The sequence below is a fragment of the Spermophilus citellus genome, assembly GCF_964194105.1.
Source record: "Spermophilus citellus genome assembly, chromosome: 3".
Lineage (NCBI taxonomy): Eukaryota > Metazoa > Chordata > Mammalia > Rodentia > Sciuridae > Spermophilus > Spermophilus citellus.
In genome coordinates, this window is record NC_138184.1 from 34,226,876 (window position 1) to 34,246,629 (window position 19,754).

Consider the following 19,754-nt stretch of genomic DNA (forward strand, 5'->3'; position numbering starts at 1 on the left):
TATAAGATTCCAGGCTTTAGCTGAAGGAAGCAACTACCTGTGTAATAACAAAGCAGCATAAACTATTTCTCATGTGGCTGCATAGGCTGTATATTATCTCTAATCTCTAATGTGGCTTACTGGTTTGCCTTTTTTAAAACCATGATTGGAAATTTCCCTTCGTAAAGTCAGTCAGTCTTATGAGATAATGGCTTGATTAATGTTTTGAACAATGCCAAGAAATTGTTTAATTAAAATTTTTTTTGTTTGAAATGGAAGTGGATGTGAAATAATATCCTTGCTTATATACTACAAGGTCTGGTACTGATTGTTAGTTGTTAATTTGATTCGTATAACAGACATTTGTCTTGTTAAATTGACTTTGAGTGGAGAAAATTCCCTCCAAAAGACAGTGATGATAGTAATCAAACAGGTATACTATTCTTACTAAAGTCTAATGCACATTTAGCACTTAAACTATTAAGAACAGTCATTGAATTACTTCTTACTAAAGTCTTATGCACATATAACACTTAAACTATTAAGAATATCAGTGATGTTCTTAATAGTTTAAGTGTTAAATGTGCATAAGAGGGCTGGGGATGTGGCTCAGGCGGTAGAGCGCTCGCCTGGCATGCGTGCGGCCCGGGTTCGATCCTCAGCACCACATACCAAGAAAGATGTTGTGTCCGCCGAGAACTAAAAAATAAATATTAAAAATTCTCTCTCTTTCTCTCTCTCCCCTCTCTCACTCTCTCTTTAAAAAAAAAATGTGCATAAGACTTTAGTAAGAAGAATTAATCAAAAATATTTTACCCACAGAATATTTTATCATCTGTTCTCATTGATTCAAAAAGAAATGATAAAATTGGCCCATCTGTGGCTTACAATCTTTTTAAAATGGAAACTTTTATGTTGATCTCTTATACTAACTAAACACTCCAAAAATTTTAGATTTCTTTTTGTAAGAACCGAGTTCAACACATCTATAACCCAACAATATAAAGAGAACACAAATAATTTTTAAAAAGCTACATTTCCTTCCTCTTATTAGCTTGAGGTAGAATTTATTTCTCTGAAAGGAAGATTCTTTTATTGACTATCTGCCAAAATGGAACTGAATTCACATGTAGAGTAGTGACATACCTATGTGAAACATTAGAAAATAAATAGTAAATTCATTGAATCATGTGGAGGAAAGTTATGATCTTTATCCAGAAAAGCTACTTGGAAAAGGTAAATTTTAAAGGGTAACATCCTATGAATTGTCACATACAGACGGAATATAAACAAAGGTACCAGTAAGCAAGCAAAGTACAACTGCCTCAGTCCAATAAGTAGACTTGAGTGTGGTGAGGCATGAATAAAGTCTCCAATGAATGGTTCATTTTTGCTATGAGAAAGAAGGATGAGTATACTGTATAATTTGTCTAGTATCTATGGAGGATGTGACATCTATATAAGCTAATTTTCCACATAAAATTGAAGTTGTCTTGTGCAACGCCCTGGATTTGATCCCCAACACCAACAAAAACAAAAATTTGAAGTTGGCTACTTTAATTTTCATTAAAATAGTCACAGACTGTATATTTCTACCAGCCTCTGTAACTGTTTTGCCTTTTCTCCATTTGAGTCATTTAAAAAAAAGAAAAATGACAGTCCTGTGCTTTAGGAAATGTACCAGTATCAGAAGGTGAACAGGGGAATATAGGCTTACTAGCTCCTATTCTGTGTGGACTCCAGATTTCAATATTTGCTTTATTTTTGTCTGTTCTACTAATCTCCCTCCTTTTGATCTGTGGCCTGGGAAAAGTGTAGTTCCTTTGTATTTCAAATAAGAGTAAAATCATTCTTTGAGTGGTTAACTCAAGAGTATGAGTAAAGTGGGAACTTGAACATCCATTGATTGTATTGCATTTAAATTATTAAGTCCTTTTTTTCCCCTAAGTCAGCTATTTCATGGGATTGGGACCAAAGTTAAATCTTGTTTTGTAATTAAGTTTCTGGTTTTGATTTTAATGAGGACTATGTGGAAACAGAAAATTTACTTATCTGTAAACTGGTTATAGTGGCTGTGGTGCACAGCTAATAGCTCCTGGGGTTGTGGGTGGGGGGGATGACTTTTTAATATAATATCAGCCTGGGCCCAAATTATGGCATTGGGACAGAAATTTATTACACTACTTTCTGAGTCCACTATTTTACAAGGTGTTTATTCATCCTAAGGATGAGTTCTTAAAAAGAAAAAGTATTTTCAATAATCAAGTTAACATAATCAACTTGATCAAAAAACAGTTTCAGGAAAAAAATCCATCAAAGAATGTAAGTAAAATACATATATATACTTATCTATGCTTTTAGATAAGCCTTATTATGTAGTACTAACACTACCAATTAGAAAGTGTTTACCACATCTGGAGCACTGTCCCATACAAGATATACACTTGCTATATTCAACAAATTCTCACAATAGCTTTTGAGATTCACTTTCACAGTTGCAAATAGTCAATAGGTTGTGAAACTTTAATATTCTGGTTCCTAGCCATTGTGCTATACTGCTTAGATATTATCAACACCTTTAAAGGTTGTTTCTGCTATCATTTAATACTTTGATCCCTATGATTAGCTTTTTCCCTATACGATGGAAGAAGGTAAAGTCCATGTGGAACTCTGGAAATCATTAGCACTGTTCATAGAACTATAATTGTGGAAAAGCTTGTGAAAAATTCAGAATGATCAGGAAACCCATATTTCATTCCAGTATTTACTCCTATCCCATATTTAATAAATCAACTTTGAAATAATGATCGTTATTTCTTATAAATTATTATTTTCATAATTAGAATAAAGCAAACACATTTGAGTCCATTATTTCAGATGATTTATATTATAAAAGACTTTTGTGAATATGAGATTCCTCTCATTTTAATATCTGTCTACATGCTTGTAGGTAGCTTCTGTAGCCTTTTCTTAGTAGGAATTCCAGTTTTTCTGAATTCTTCCCTTTCCTTCAGGTATTCCATTTTGCATTCTTCATAAAAAGCTGGATCATTGTAGCTACAAGAAGGAAATGAAAATCTCAATTTTAGTTATAAGCTGTAAACAATGATATTCAGATATCTAGTACATCAGGTTCAATCTTCAGAAGCAGACTTTTATTTAGAAGTAAACTTTTATATATTGGTCACAAATTCAGTGTGAACATTAAGTTATCAAATTAATGAAAACATAGACCTAAAGATTCTATTTTTAACTGTACATATTAATATAAGGATTCTTTTATACAGGGTACTATCACAGATTTGAGCAATGATAAGCACAGCTCCTATCCTCAAAGAACCTATGGTATTACAGGGCAGACAAGTGAAGACTGAACTACAATTAAGTGTAAAAACTGTTGTGACAGATACAACCAGGATACCACAGAAACATGAGTTAGAAGTCATGAAGAAATGCTTAAGATGAATTATGTAGGACCAACAGAAATCCATATAAATGGCACACAGATGAGGAAAAGCTGGGATGCATGAAGAATGCAAGGTGATTGCTACCACTACAGTGGCTTACACATAGCAGAAAGGGCCTGATACAAGCATGGAATGTTCAAGGCCAAATAATTACGGGCCACTTATACCACACAAAGAAATTAAAATCTATCCTGAAGGCAACAGAACATGATGAACAGAAAATTTTGTGTCTTTGGATGAATCTGACAGCATATTGCAGATAGGCTAAAAGGCAGCAGTAAGGTTAGACTCAGGAGTAATCCAGGCAAGAATGAATGAGGGCCTAGGCCAAATGAGCAGCTGTAAAAATGAAAAGGAAAAATTAGATTTGGTGAGACACAGGAACTCACCAATTAGAGTTAGCAGATAACTCTCTAATTTACAAAGACCCATGATGTGGGTAGAGCAAAAGGGAGTCAGGTTCAGTTTGTTATCTGAAGAAAGCAGAAAAATTTCATTATCTATAAGTGATTTAATCCATGAGTACAAACTGAACTTTCTTAGAATTAAGAATGAGAGGAGAACCCAGGGAAATATGAACTTTAAGCAGTAGGTTAAGGGAAAAAAAGATTGGGAAGTACAAAGAAATATTTGAGAATCAAAAGATCCAAACAATAGAAGTGATTGTTAGAGAAAGGTCAAGTCCAAGAGCACTATGTGTTTGATTTAACTAGAGTCTTTAGGAATAAGATTTCAGTAGAGTCAGGGCAGAAATCAGATCACAGTATGTCAAGGAATAAATGAAGATGAGGTAGAAATAAAGGAGCACAAACCATTAACATTTCAAGATGTCATTAAGAATAGTGGTTACATTCATGGAATGTCAAACAGTAATTAACAAAGCAGAGAATTTCTTACTCAAAGATGACACAATATTTCTTGAGAACTCTGGATCTAAAGTAAAATTTCTCTTAATAATTTTCCATTCACATCCTGTGTTTCTTTCACTGCTTCTCTCTCTTCTAAACCAACAGAAGCAGTTGCCTCTCTCTACACCCCTTCCCCAGATCCACTAAAACCTATTATTTCCTGTTTTTAGCAGATGTGAAATAAAATTCCCATGATTAATATTCAGGTAACAAAATAAATACCAATCTAATAACAAGTACATATCAATAAGAGCTAACATTTACTGAGTACCTAGTACACTAGGCACTGGGGTAAATGTGTTCACACAGAGTACTTCACAATCACTCCAGGAGAGGCATCCCTTCTCACAGTGAGGGATCTTGTCCAAGTTTACAAGGCTAGCTAAACTCACTGATTCAGAAGCTGAGCTCAGGATGCCCTCAGGCTGCCCTCTCTGCAGTCTGTTCCTGTCTACTCTGCTCTAGAACCAGCCCATTTGGAGGGTGGGATAATATGTCAAGGTAATTATTATGATGACTGAACTAGAGGTAAAAAATTCTTCATCAATATATAAAACAAGTTCAGACACATGAAGTTTAAGTGATTATTTATTAAATATCTCTTAGATGCACCAGCAACAAAACTGGAAGAACAATACATCAGAGAATGAATTCTTTTACAGTAAAGTGCTTAGTACTATTTTGGGCCCAGATGTAAAGAGCTGCTATTGATATTAACTTGAGAAAAAATGAATATTGAGTATTTCCTCATTTATAAATGTACAGATGAGTTTAGATCATCTCCACAGTCTCATCTATAGCATTCTAAACCTGTAACTTTGTGTACATGTAATTTGTTATTTTAAAAATATGGGATTCAGATCATTATTATTTTATTTAGTCCCCTAAGAAAGATCAAGCCATACTGACACATACATATAGTTCAGAAGCTTGAAAAACAGAGTATAAAAGTAAATAAGAGCTTGCCAAAATTAAGATCTCACAACTATCAACAGTACTTTCTAATATATTCTGCAATATTATTGTCAATAATGTGGATAATAAAACAGAGATAAAACAGAAAGCACCTGCATGCATATTTTCACTTCAGGTCTAAAGGAATTACAATGAGAATATTGGTGAATATAACATTAAAATGCTATTTAAAAATTGATTAACTTCAAAAAATCTAACTTTTGTGTTTTTCATGTGATTTATTGTAATTCTAAAAGTTAAAATTATATAAATCACAATATAAAGATATTCTAAATTCAGTTTCTTTCTGCTAGATGAAATAAACAAAAAAATCAGTCTATACCGTATTCTATAAATCAACCTGTTGACAAAAAGAGATTTGTTAGGTGTTATGCTAAGTCATATATTTTTGTTTGCTGACATATTTTTAATCAGACACAATGTTGACAGACAACTTGAAAAAATCATTTAACAAATATGCAAGCTTTTTTTCTTTTAGAATAAATTTTCAACATGCTGCAATTTTAGATTCAGCCAAAAAGGTGAAGAATTTGGTTAGGGGAGGTACAGAATGTATTACCTGTAATGAGTTAAGTAACACACTCTTACACACACACACACACACACACACACACACACTGAAGTAACTACTTACTAAGCAGTTAGACATTCTTTCAATGCAGAATTTTCTTTCTGGCATTTTACTACCATGAGGATGCCAGAGTCCTTGCAACATTTTGTAAAATCTGAAATTTAAAAATTGGAAACAAATATAATTTGTAATTATATCAATAAAATTTTAATAGTTCTAAATTATTAACAACATTACATAAACTGTGCCTTGCACATAGTACGTGTTCAATAAATGACATGCACACTAATAAAAGGCAGAATAAGTTGAGTATTGTTCACTTTGTAGAAATAAATGATATTTGAGATAAGGGAGACAAGTACATCTGAGGTAAAGGTGAGAAAGAATGTAGATTCTCAGAAGCATTTCTAGTAGGGAAAGGGCATATTCTAAGGGAATTAAATACTTAAGGAGTCAAAGGGAATTGTTTCTAGACACTGATGTCCAGGCTTAGTATATCTCCTCAGTACATGACAGAGGTGGTGGATCTCAACCTGTTGGCATCAAAGGATCCCCTTTCTTTTAAATAAGCTAGTGATGGTACCGTAACTTCTAATATTTCATACTCAAGTCAACTCTTGATTCCCCAGAAATTTCAAATGGTTTTCTGTTAGATTCCCATTCCAGTATCTTACCTTTTAAATTGCACTAACACCTTTGGTATCTGTCTTTTCAGGACTATCAACTTAAGTTTGGCACCATATTCTACCCACAGCTGAGCCACTTGCTACTCTGTCTTGTAGTTAGGTCAGAATCAATCCTACTATCCTTTCCACATTACAGTGTGCTTTTGCTTGCAGCTACCTTCCTGGACTATTCTGGCCCTTTCTTCTGACACTAGATCTAATTCTAGGCTGTGCTACCTCTAATCTGCTTGCTATCAAGTAATCAGCAATTTCCATTTCAGACTGTAAAACACGACATCAGTCTCACAAAGAAGCTGTAGACCAAAAAGAAAAAAAATTCCTTAATATCTTTTAAAACATTATATGATCAAGATTTCCCTCATTCCTTGAGTTATGCATTATCCTCCAGTTACTGAGGAACATAAATTACTTATGATTTTCAAAACACAGACAGGAAACTTTAGAAATCTCCATGAGCTACATACCTATAATAAGTAACAAAAATACTTTTAAATCGTAAACAACCAAAAATGATTGAGATTTGTTAAGTGTGTAAAAAACTCATTAGAACTTTACCAGAACAAAAGCACTATAGCATAGATGTGTACCCACAGCAACCTAACCACACTCTGCAAAAAAAACATGGAATAGGAACAAGGTCAAAGGATGTAAGAAATGATTTGAATTCAAATAATTTAATGTGCATGATAACATGTGTGATATGTACTATTCCCCTTCACAGTCACACAGAATTAGCTCCCATTGCTTTTCTTGTTCATATAATGTTAGCAATCCCACCATTTAATTTCATTCCCAAGCCAGCCTGTTAGACTTAACTTCATTGAATATCTTCTTTCCCAACTATAAATGCTCCTGTGCAGATAAGCCAGGCATACAGGCCACAACAATCCAAGGGAAATTCCTTCAAGTCCTTCAACTACAAACTTACTACAACTCCAAAGGCAAAGCAGACCTGCAGCCAATTCACTTTCGGTGGAAACACTAAGGAGCAGTCACATGGCTATCAAAAAGTCCATTAACTTTCACTCTGGAATCCCTCTCTTTTCCTACATGTTAATTTTTCTACTTCCAATGCCACATCAAAATGTTAAGATTATCTCTCAAATAAAAGCATGTGCAATACTCAAAGGAAATGTACACACAAAGTTAATCCAGAATTGACTAAGTTGGCTAAACCCTTCTTTAAGAGAACTGCCATGTTTGGTAGTGGTGATAAACAAGGAGGAGGATTCCTTTGTACCACCTTACCCTTACTGTCATCTTGTTATACCTACTTAGGAGACAGATAATAGCATCGTGAATGCTGCCTAAAGAAAATATCCTAAAGACAGCAGAATGAATCAGACATAACTTTCCTTTGCTCATATATGAATACAAGACCAATATAACTCCACATTATGTATAACGACAAGAAAGGGATCCTAATTGGACCCGGTTGTACTCCGTGCATGTACAGTATAAATAAATTCTACTGTCATCTAAAAACAACAAAGAAAAAAAAATATCTTAGCTGACCAAACTTCACTCCTTTTCTGGAAAGCAAACACAATGACTATATCAAAAGTCTACCTTTTTAGTCATAAATAAAAATGCTGGAACTTGAGACCAGTATGTTAAGTGAAATAAGCCAAATTCAGAAGGTCAAGAGTCACATGTTTTCTCTCACATGTGGAAGCTAGAAAGGAAAAAGGAAAAGGAAGTTGTGGGCAGGGGTCAGTCTCATGAAAAATGAAGGGAGATTAGTAGAGGAAAGAGACAAGGAAGAGGGAGAGGAGAAGGGAAAGGGGAAGTAATGGAGAATGATATTGGCTAAATTATATTGTTATATTATGTGTACATGAAAATGTAACAATTCCCACCATTACATACAATTATAATGCACCAATAAAACTGTGGGGAAAAAGATGTTTTCCCTAATATTAATAAAAATGCCATTGTTAGGGAACTGATGGAAGATAGTATTTATGTGTTCTGATCACACTAAAGGCATAGCCTATATATTTTCACACTTGTCCAAATCTCTTCTGGAGTAATCGTGACTGACCCGAAGCCTCAAGCTGTTTTTAAGGTTTTTGTCATTTGTTTAGCAACCAGATTTTTAATGAGGATTCTTCTTTCATCCTACATTAGCATATATTCATATAATAGTGATGTTACTAATACTGCAAACTGATTTCTAAAATGGTATTCTGAAACAATTCTTACAATTAAATTGCTTACATCTTTCAATTTTATGTTAACTGTTAAAGAAAATGTACAATTGACTCTACCAAAAATTTATTTAGTTGCCATTAAACACTATGAAAATAAAATTTCATTTAATTAAATAAAAGGCAGTGAAAATAAGTATCAGTAAAGAGTAACAGTAGCAATGTGGAGAAAGTGTTAAGTTATTCTAAGGCTTAAAGGAATGTGTACTCAAGATCTTTTCTCTATAAAATATCAAGTACGTGAAATTCTGTGTTTTTCTTTTGTACAACCTTCATTTCTCTCAAAGAAACTATTTAATACTATATAATAAAGCATTTTTAAAACCCTTCTTTGGATATAATAAAATTTGGATTAAAAACATCTAGGAAAACAGTGAAAGTTTAGTCTATTACAACAGGCAAAAATAATCGTTCATATTGCAATTAGATACTAGTAAAATAAAATTTCCAGTTTACTATTTGAAAAAAATTTATAATGATGTAAAAATTATGTTAAAAACTATGTAAAAGCAATACCAAAATAATGAATTGAAATTAATTGTGTTTTGAGTCAATTTATGGTACATCTGAATATTTTTAAATATTTTTTTAAAATATTTATTCTTAAGTTTTAGGTGGGCACAATATCTTTATTTTACATTTATGTGGTGCTGAGGATTGAACCCAGTGCCTTGTGCATACTAGGTGATCACTCTACCACTGAGCCACAACTCCAGTCCCTATTTTTTAATATTTAAACATATTATAATATTTAATTATAAGCTTCATTAATTAAGCCAAGGATAAGTACTTATCAAGCAACAACTCTGCGTGAAACAAGAAATATTAGACAGCCACTTCATCTTTTACATTTTTCTCTGCACTTAGTGAGTTTCACACAACATATTATTTTGCAAATATAGTTATCCAGTTAGATATAAAGCATTCACTGAGAAATGAGTTTCAAAAGATTCCAAGTTTTTAAAAAATCCCCATTATTTCATGTCTCTGACTAGAACCACTGTTTATAGATATCTCCTTTGTGATTTTTTAAAATGAACTTTTTTTCACAACTATCTTTAGATACAGCACTTATCTGTAACTTATCAGTAGCTTTCTTTCCTTAACCAGTATTTCTTAAATGCTTATTTTTTCCCATATTACAAAAGGCAAAGATTTATCTGGATTTAATGTAGAAATTTTGCACACAAGTCATACACAATATTTCCAAGACTACACCAACATCACAGTGGCTTTTGTCTTTAAATTAGAAATGTCAAATTAAGTGAAACATATTTAGGAGGTTCTGCTTATTAAAGCTCATGGCAAGGTAAATTTCCAAATCATCCAAATTCATAACATATCCTCTACAAATGAAAATCTTGAAAACTTGGACTGGAACCACCATTTGACCCAGTTATCCCACTCCTTGGCTTATACCCAAAGGACTTAAAATCAACATTCTCCAGTGACACAGCTACAATAATGTTTATAGCAACTCAATTCACAACAGCCAAGCTATTGAACCAACCCAGGGGCCCTTAAGCAGATGAATGGATAAAGAAAATGTGACATATATATACACACACAGTGGAACATTACCCAGATATAAAGGAGAATGAAATTATGGCATTTGCTGGTAAATGGATGGAACTGGAGAATAACATGCCAGTCCCAAAAATCCAAAGGCCGAATGTTCTCTCTGATATACGGATACTAACCCATAACAAAAGAGTTGAGAGAGGAAAAGTACAGAAATTCATTGGATTAGACAAGGGGGAATGACAGGAAGAGAGTGGTGAAAGGAATAGGAAAGACAGTTGAATGAATCGGACATAACTTTCCAACGCTCATATATGGAATACATGACCAGTATGATTCTACATCATGTTCAACCACAAGAATTGGATCAAAATTGTAACGGGATGCACCCCATGTATGTATAATATGTCAAGATACACCATAATGTCATTTATATCTAAAAATAACAAATAAAAAAAAAGAAAATCTTAAATACAAAACTCTCCCTATATGAAACTGGATAAGAATAAAGTGTTTTACTTTATTATGTATTTATAAATGTTTAAATTATTTTAAATATTTAAATAATTTTATTTATTATATACTTATTTATTTATTGGTGCTAGGGACTGAAAACCCAGGAGCAATCTATTATTGAACCCAGGGGCACTCTTAACACAGAAGTTCTAAATTTATATATGGTAGTTTATAAAACTATAAAACAATAAAAAGTCTCAGTCTTTTATTTTTTTATTCTGATATAGGGTCTCCCTAAATTGCCAAGGCTAGTCTCAAACTTGTGAACCTCCTGCCTCAGCCTCCCCAAACACTGGGATTTTAGGCATGCACCACCACACTTAGCTAGAAAACTACTTTAAACATAATGTATGAAAGATCTTTTATCAGTATTGAATCAGAAATAGCTTTAAAAATATAAGACTAAAAATGATACAATTTGGGCAGAATCTGGGTGCCAACATTTAGTAAAATTTCCTTTCAAAGATATATGTAATCTTAAATTTGTAATATAAATTTAAATCCAAAATTGAATTTTCTCAAGAAAGGTTATCTTTTTATGTGAAGATTTCTGTAGTGAGAAGTCTAATGTCAGTCCCGGGAGACAATGCCTAAGTGCTGTCTCAGTAATCATCATCCCTTCTGGAGGTTGTAAAGCACAAAGTGCCTGAAGACAACAGACTTCTTCATTGCATTGATAGCTTTAAAAACATTTCGATTTTTGAATATAAATATGATACTGCAGATGAGAAAGTGTCAAATCATGATATTACCTTAATGTTTAAGAATAGATCCATTTGGAAGTATTATATCAGCTTTTTCTTTACTTTCCAAAGTAGAGCACAAAAGAAAAAAAATCACCTACATTCCTGTCTTCACAATGCAACAAAAGCTAACACAGTGTTATAGTAGCAATATGAAACAAATACATTTCCATAATGGAAAAAAATGACCAGAATATGTTTCACAATTATTAAATGAGCTAGAAGAATATGAAGACAATAAAACAGTACTCTGGACTTAAATGATAGTAAAATTGCACGTAAGCACATAATCACAGACTTTGAATCTTCAACTAACAATATCCTTAATGAGTTTTCTCAAAATCAGGAACTGAAAAGTGAGTAATATAATTTTAAGGACAAAAGGAAGTATAGTATGCTCATCCCATTAATCATTCAACAGAAGTGACTTTTTATACAGCATTATATAACTAAAAACAGTACTATCCCATTACGCTTGAAGGACATATGCAGTATTCATCCATCTTTTATGTTTTCTGTGTGCTAAAATGCACTTGATCAAAATGTTGAAGGCAGGTGTATAAAAAAAAGTGATTAGAACTATATAGGATTTATAGCACTTATAAGTCTAAAAATGAAAACGTGTTAAAATTATGGGGTAAAAAAGATAGACACCACTTCAGCAAAATTGAGCCATGAATGTTTTTCGAAAATATCACATTTTAAAGATGCAAGTACCAGAAAAACAGGCTTAAGGGTAAACTAGAATCTATTAAAGATACATTTTAAATCTGAAATTACAAAATAGATATAGTCCAAGTTCATGAGAAGCAGCCAGCTGGATTCAAAGGACACTGACCAATTTAAGTATAATTCGTTCTAAACAAGAAAAATAGGGTATAAAATTTGGGGCTTATTATGATTAAATCCTTATTAAAATTTCTAAAGACAGTATAGCTTTATTCTTTTGAGTTATCTGTGAGTAATTTTGAAATATAAAACTAAATAAATGGTGTCCACCAGATGACTATTTTTTCTGGGATAGTTAAGCTTCGTCACCAATGCCAAATGCTAAGATGTTTTTCTAAAATAAGAAGAGAAAGGCATCCATCAGCTTTTATGATAAAACTTGTAAACATCATATTGCTATCCAGAAATATCTCTGAGGGCTTGGGATGTAGCTCAGTAATACAGCATTTGCCTAGCATGCACGAGTACTGCAACAGAATAAAATAAAATACAAATCAGAAATATCTCTGATTCACATAATACCAAGGAAGAGATTGGCATTAACAAAAGTCCTTACTTCTTATGTCTGATACATTAAACACAGCTTGCATTTTCATTTCTAGGATGGTTATTCCCTTTAATCAAGTGGTCATTAAATACAAAATGGAGTTCCTAACTTCAGTGTATTTGTTTATAATATGTTAGCAGACACACATGAAGGAATTCAATACTATCAAGTAGTTGTGTCTGTGACATGTCAACTTGGGTTAGCAATCCTCTAGAACTATACTGTGCAACATGACACCAGTCACACATGGCTAGTGAACACCTGAAATATGGATAATCTGAATTGTACTATATTGCTTATATTGCTAAGTATAAAATATATAGTGAGTTTTGAAAACTTATGATAAAAAGAGGAAAGTAAAATATTTAATTAATAATTTTATAATAATTACTGTTGAAAAGATATTACTTTGGATATGTTACCAGATTAAATAATATGCTGAAATTAATTTTACCTTTTAAAATTAATTTCTTAAAGTGTGATTACTATATATTTAAAATTATATATTTGGCTTACATTATATTGTCCCAGAAAAATTTCTGTGATAATGGAAATGTTCTTCACACTTTCCAATAATGTAGCCACTAGACACATGTGGCTTCTAAGTACCTGAAATATGACTAATGCAATTGAAAAAATTGAACTTTTCATTTTAATAATTGATTTTAATTAAATTTAAATAATCATATGAGTCTAGTGGCTACCATATTAGACAATACAGCTGTAGACTTTTCTTTTTTAATATTTTTTAGTTGTCAATGGACCTTTATTTATTTATTTATATGCAGTGCTGAGAATTGAATCTAGTGCCTTGGACATGCTAGGCAGGCACACTACCAGAGCTATAGACATTTTTAGTTCCCTACACTTAAGGTGAGATACAAACAAGCAGCTGGTGACGATATGGCTCTTACTTGACTCCATCATCATTTTAGGCTTTAGCTTTTCTTTATCTTCTTTAGTTTTCCTTAAAGCATATTTTTTTATCCATTCATCATTTTTTAAGTCTATTAAAATACCTAATCAAAATAAAATGCTTAAAGAAATAAAACCTAAAGTGCTACAAATAATCATTCAGGAAAACTTTTCCTGCGTGGTATTCAACAAACAGCTGAATAAATAGATAAGTGAACTAAATGAATGACTGTTCAATTTATAATTCTGATTTCCTACCAGACTTGAGTTAACTTATCCTTATATTTTTAAATATGATTTTATTTAATAATCTCTCCCATTACTCTTATCTAATTTCTTTGACATAGATCTAAATTTTTGACAATGCTGTTTATCATCATCATTTCTTCAGTTCAGCTCAGGTTGTTTTCAGAATTTATCCTAAAACAAAATTCAGAACAAACAAGCAAAAATCTGTAACACAAAGCTTCAGGGTTTCATGGAAATTAAATGTGAGGGGGGATAGTTGGACTCATTATTTCAATTTATTAGAATATAAATTTAATAAGATTAAAATGTTATTCCTACAAGGAGTACTTAGTATGTAGTACTTGGAACATAGACAATTTCTGTTCAGGAAAGTCAAAGATCAAAGAAGCATTAGTAATTCTCAATAGGGTCTTAAGTAATTTTTAATTTATTTCTCCATTAGAAACAATCATCTTAATTCAGGTGGCCTTTTTCTTGTTTTTCCCATTTTTCTATGTAACTTCATTACTATTTTTTTCAAGCATTTTGAAGTGCCAATAATAAAGCATTAACAGCAACATGATTTATTTATACTGAATGTTACTATGTGCCTGGCACAATACTAAGTACTTTATTAGCTCACACAAATTTTACAGCACCATTAAATAGGCACATTATTACCGTCATTTGCCAGATGAAGAAACTGAGTTTTAAATAGGATGCATTTCCAAGATCATATAATGTGGCATACAGACTAGCTTAAAACCAGGCCTAAAATTAACTCAAATGAACTACATATAAGTACAATGACCCCACTTAATCCTTTCTATGATCAGAACCCCGGGGGGGGGGGGGAACTCTATAGAGTAAGTTTAATGCTGCCTCTTCTAGAAAATTCTATGCTCAAATAGAGACTAACTCAAGCCTGTTTTTTCATATGACATCACAAGACAGACCTGGCAAGCAAGGGGCAATGGCTCAGCACATTCTAATACTATCACAGGGAAAAATAAGGGAGAGATTATTGCTGATTTTTTGCTAACTGGCAACTTAGCAAACATCTAAAATAAAATAGCATTAGATACCTTAGCTCTCTGAATCTTATAAGCTGTTCTTCAGAATTCCTATAAATATAAATATTTTAAATGGGAATTTTACACATTAGAAAGTAGCTTCTCCAAACTGAATACAATGGACTAAATTCTGTTTTCAGATTTTAAGTATTACCAGAATTTTTAAAGTACACAATCAGCACAGCACAGCCTAGTGTGGCTAAGCTAACCATCAAATTATCCTACCTTTTTAAAAGGACTACATGAGATGCCTTAGTGTCCCAAATAGCAGGATCCTTAAGCATTATTAATGACTACAGAGGTGAAGGATTTAGAAGGTGTCAAGGCAAGACAATTATTAAGTGAATGAGTTTGGCTTATACCACATTTTTCTTGCATAGAAAAATCTCTGCTCCCCTTAGTCTTCAATGTTTAAGGAAAAAAAAAAACTACCTATTAATAAGGTGAACACACTTGTGAATGCAGAGACTTCTGGATTTCCTTGCCACCTCCCAGTGGGTGCTAGGCTTTTCCCCATTCCCTTCACCAAAAGGGGAAACAAAATAAGGATGTTGTCAGTAACCAAGTAACACACTAATCTACTGTAGGGTTTTCATTTAAAAAAAAAAAAAGTTTTTATTTATTTATTTATTTTGCGTCTGCAAGTGGTTTTACAGCCCAACCTGGGGATAAACAGAGGCATTCAGTATGGGCACTAATGCCCAGTGACAATTAAACAACACTTATCAAGTGTCCTGGAAAGGACCAGCTGCCTTATTCTCATTTCTGCAATCTAAATGGTTGGAATGAGAAGGACATCAGAGGTCACTTTAAATTCTTAATTCAGAAAGTCCTTCCTGAATTTATCTAAACACCTGTGGTGTTAGAAAATTCATAAAAAAGTGTCCAGTTCCAATTGGATGTGTGTTGGGGATGAGAAGAGACTACAGTTTGAAAAAAAGCTAGAGTCAGTTTAATGCTTCCTCTTCATCTAATATTAGTAAAAACAACATCTGTATTTTTCTCTTGGCTCAGAGCCAGTCTGAACATTATTGACTTTTCTCTTCATTGGATGTGGGTGGTTTCTGTACCACCAACAAATCCTTGTCATTTTCCATATAAAATGCTGTTTTATAGAGGCTGGGGTTGTGGCTCAGTGGCAGAGTGCTTGCCTCGCATATGGGAGGCACTGGGTTCAATCCTCAATGCAATATAAAAAAAAGTAAATAAATAAAATAAAGTTACTATGTCCAATTACTACCAAAAATGCTTTCTAAAAAATATGCTGGTTTATCCAATCTACCTATTTAACAACTTACTTTGAAACAGCTCAGTATCTGCCTTTATTAAAAAAAAAAGTAGAATCCATAATGTTTTTCTAATTCAATCACAATAGAAATTGTAATCAATTCAAATATAAAAATAATGTAGTTGTATGTATATGTGTATGCATATATCTTAACAGAAATAAGAAAGTACATCCCCATTTATAGAGAACAACATCACTAGCTATTCCTCATCTGGTCTTCTCTCAGCTGAAATAAGAAATATTTTAACAAAAGTGTGACTTTTGGTCATACCACCAAATCTAACATGGTTATACAACTACCCATGTGGAAATACTGTACTATGAAATACTATACAGCCATTAAAAATGCTGACAGGGAATGATTTCCAAGACTTTTTTCTTTTGCCAAGATTAGGTCTCTGTAATTGTTCAGGCTGGCCTGGAACTCCTGGGCTCCAGTGATCCTCCTGCCTCAGCCTCCCAAGTACCTGGGACTATATATGCATGCCACTGCACCCAGTAATGTCCAGGATTTAAACTGAAAACAGTAAAGTGTATTATAAAATATTTTTGTTGCTGTTTAGAATACACACACACACACATGCATACAATGTCTGTGGAAAGAATATTTAAGAAACAGGTAATTGGTTATCTCATAGGAGAAAGCTGGTAATCTGGGGGCCAAAAATTGAAAAACACGCTTGTTCTGGTTCTCTCTACTCCTTATGAAATGTTAAGAAAAAAAGAAAGAAATATTTCTAGGTGAAGGGGAGGGGAAAGTGGAGTCCAGATAAGAGGAGTAGTGGCTTTCATGAGTACAGCGAAAAAGCCAACAATCTATTTTTTCCCCACCCAGGGCCTTTTCCCTGAATTGCTACTTAGCAACTAGGTGGGAAACCCCCAGCACATCTAAGCACTCCCCATTCATCACACTCTAGGGATGTTTCTGTGTGTGTAGGTTAATTTCATTAAATGCTAATTGTTCCCAAATATAAATCTGAACATTGCTTTTTGCAAAATACATGGCTGCATGGGTCAGCAGACTATTCCCTTTATACCATTATCAAGTGAAAAGCACTATTCCAAGATAGAATGACACTATAAAATGTCACGCTGTTGGCTTTCTTTTAATTTAACACGGTCACACCAACTGCCAAAATGGAAGAAATCTAACAGTGACAATACGTCCTACCTTCTTAGTAAATAGGTCCAAATTTTCAGTTTTAAGAAATGAAAAGGGGGGTTACTAACAGACAAGGTATACTAAATTTAATTAGATATTTAATAAGTATAGTATCCCTAGTTAACAAGGCAAAATGATCCTTTCAGTTCTGGCTACAGTTTTATTTAAAGACTTTACAATTTTACTACTTAAGAGCAAGTCCTATGGAGGTGTTATCTCACCATTTATATTTTCACAACACTTATGATATTGCTATCACACTCTTAAAATAAATGAAAAGCCCATGCCACATTTCAGGCCAATATAATGCTACAGACTCTATTTTTATTTCTGGAAATAAACATTAAAATAATTCTGTATTGCTCACTTTTTACATAAAAAAAATAGTAAAGCAGGTTTTGTTAAGTTCTAAGTATACTGGAAAAACAGATGTTTAATCACTTAGTTTTAAAATCAGGCATTAGAAAATACATCATTATAAAAATTCTTGACAACAATAGCATTTTATGACAAAATTATTATGCTATTAATTTTCTATTAAATTGTGATTTATTAGTCTTATACTTTAAAGATTAGTCTGTATATAGAATGAATTTAGTGGTGCATTTAATGAGACAAAAAGGTAGAAAGATGAACATGAAAAGATTATTTTATATTGTAGTGCATGAGCTATTTGATAATTCTAACATAGTCCAAAAGAAAGCTTCTCTCTAGATTGATCATGGTTCACTTAACATCACTGAATATCTAATACCTCCAACTCAATTAATTCTCACCTGATTAAGATCAGACTGATATTCAAACTAAATCATCTCTCCAGTCAAGTAGAAATCAATATTTCTGATTTTACTTTTAAATTACAATAGAAAATAAAATGCATGCATCTTCAATATGCCGAGTAGCTTTTCTATTCTAGTCTACCATGGCATGGATAACACAGTTGATTAAAGAATTATTCTAATTTGAGCACCAATATGTAGCAGAATCTGATTAATTTGAACACAGAGATGGAGTAAAGTAATTAAATATACCTTATACAGGGCAAATAGAAAATTGACATAAAATAAACTTGACTTCTTTAAAACAAACCTGTTTATCAGCTCAAGTAGTTAGGAATATAGTTTTATTAAAGACTGATTACTCTCAAAGAAAAGGCTTGTGTCAAGCACAGATACTTATAAAGTGGGCAAGAAACAGCTCTTTTTATATCCTGTTCTTTCCACCACTACCCCTTCAAACAAGCATACACATCCTTAAAACAACCAAACTACTTCTATATGACTTCCAGAAAAAGAAGAACACACCAAACCATCCTTACTCATCAGGAAAATTAGTAAATCCAAAAATAACAAAATGCTTATGTAGTTGTAATTATTACCACTAAAGATATCATGTAATGAATTTCACTCCTATTCCTTATTGTCCCTTCACATTTAAGACAAAGAGTAAAGAAAGTCCAATCATTTGCTGGATTAATTGAATAGAAGTAGATGTTTTCCTTATCAACAGACTCAAATATTCAGAAAATTTTCAACAGCATATTTAAGAATTCAAATCACAACAAACTATACCATTTACTAGCTGAAAATAATACAGTTTAAGGTATTGTGTGCCAAAATTGTACAGTTGTTATATACAACTTTATATATTCATGTATATATTACATATTTTATATATAAAATGTTTTAAATGAAGTGGAATATATAAAATATACTCATTATTTCTAAGCTTCACAAACCAGGTTATTAATCATACATTAAGTAGTCACAGGTGTTTCTTAACTTAAATGTGCTCTTTCTAGCTTTATGAAAGAAATACCTTCATAGAAAAGAATATGAGGAACCAAGAATCAATATGCAAGCATAGATTTCCAAAATTCATATCCTATGAGAAACAGCCATATAAGTTACTGGTAGACTATAATTAAGACCATTAAAATGAAAATTTAACAAGGTATGATAATCTCTTAAGATTTGTATATGCCAAGGCTGGGCTGCCTAAGGAACTTGGAAGTTGGGCCATTTGCATGTTAAATATAAATGGCTATTCCTTACTTTCACAAAAGACTAAGTTTTTTAATCACACAGATCTCTCAGTTTTCTATTTTTATTTATGAATGAAATATAGTTTCAGTTTCAAAGAAATATTTCTTCTGTAGATATTATAACTTCTGTGTATCACACAATGTATACATATGTATGCACACACATTATAAGTGTATGTATTTACATTCATA

The 19,754-nt window shown here is 32.5% G+C and overlaps 1 protein-coding gene across 2 annotated transcripts in view; it reads right to left on the reverse strand.

The window, feature by feature from the left end:
- Positions 1 to 2,768: 2,768 nt before the first annotated feature.
- Positions 2,769 to 19,754, reverse strand: part of CMC1 (C-X9-C motif containing 1) — a 69,772-nt gene continuing 52,786 nt past the window's right edge. For both annotated transcript variants that reach the window (XM_081284069.1, XM_081284068.1), the window contains exons 3-4: positions 5,964 to 6,054; positions 2,769 to 3,036 (exon numbers count right to left, since the gene is read on the reverse strand). In XM_081284069.1, the coding sequence (XP_081140195.1) occupies positions 2,916 to 3,036; positions 5,964 to 6,054 (212 nt within the window). In that variant the 3' untranslated portion in view covers positions 2,769 to 2,915. The remainder of the gene's footprint in view (positions 3,037 to 5,963; positions 6,055 to 19,754) is intronic.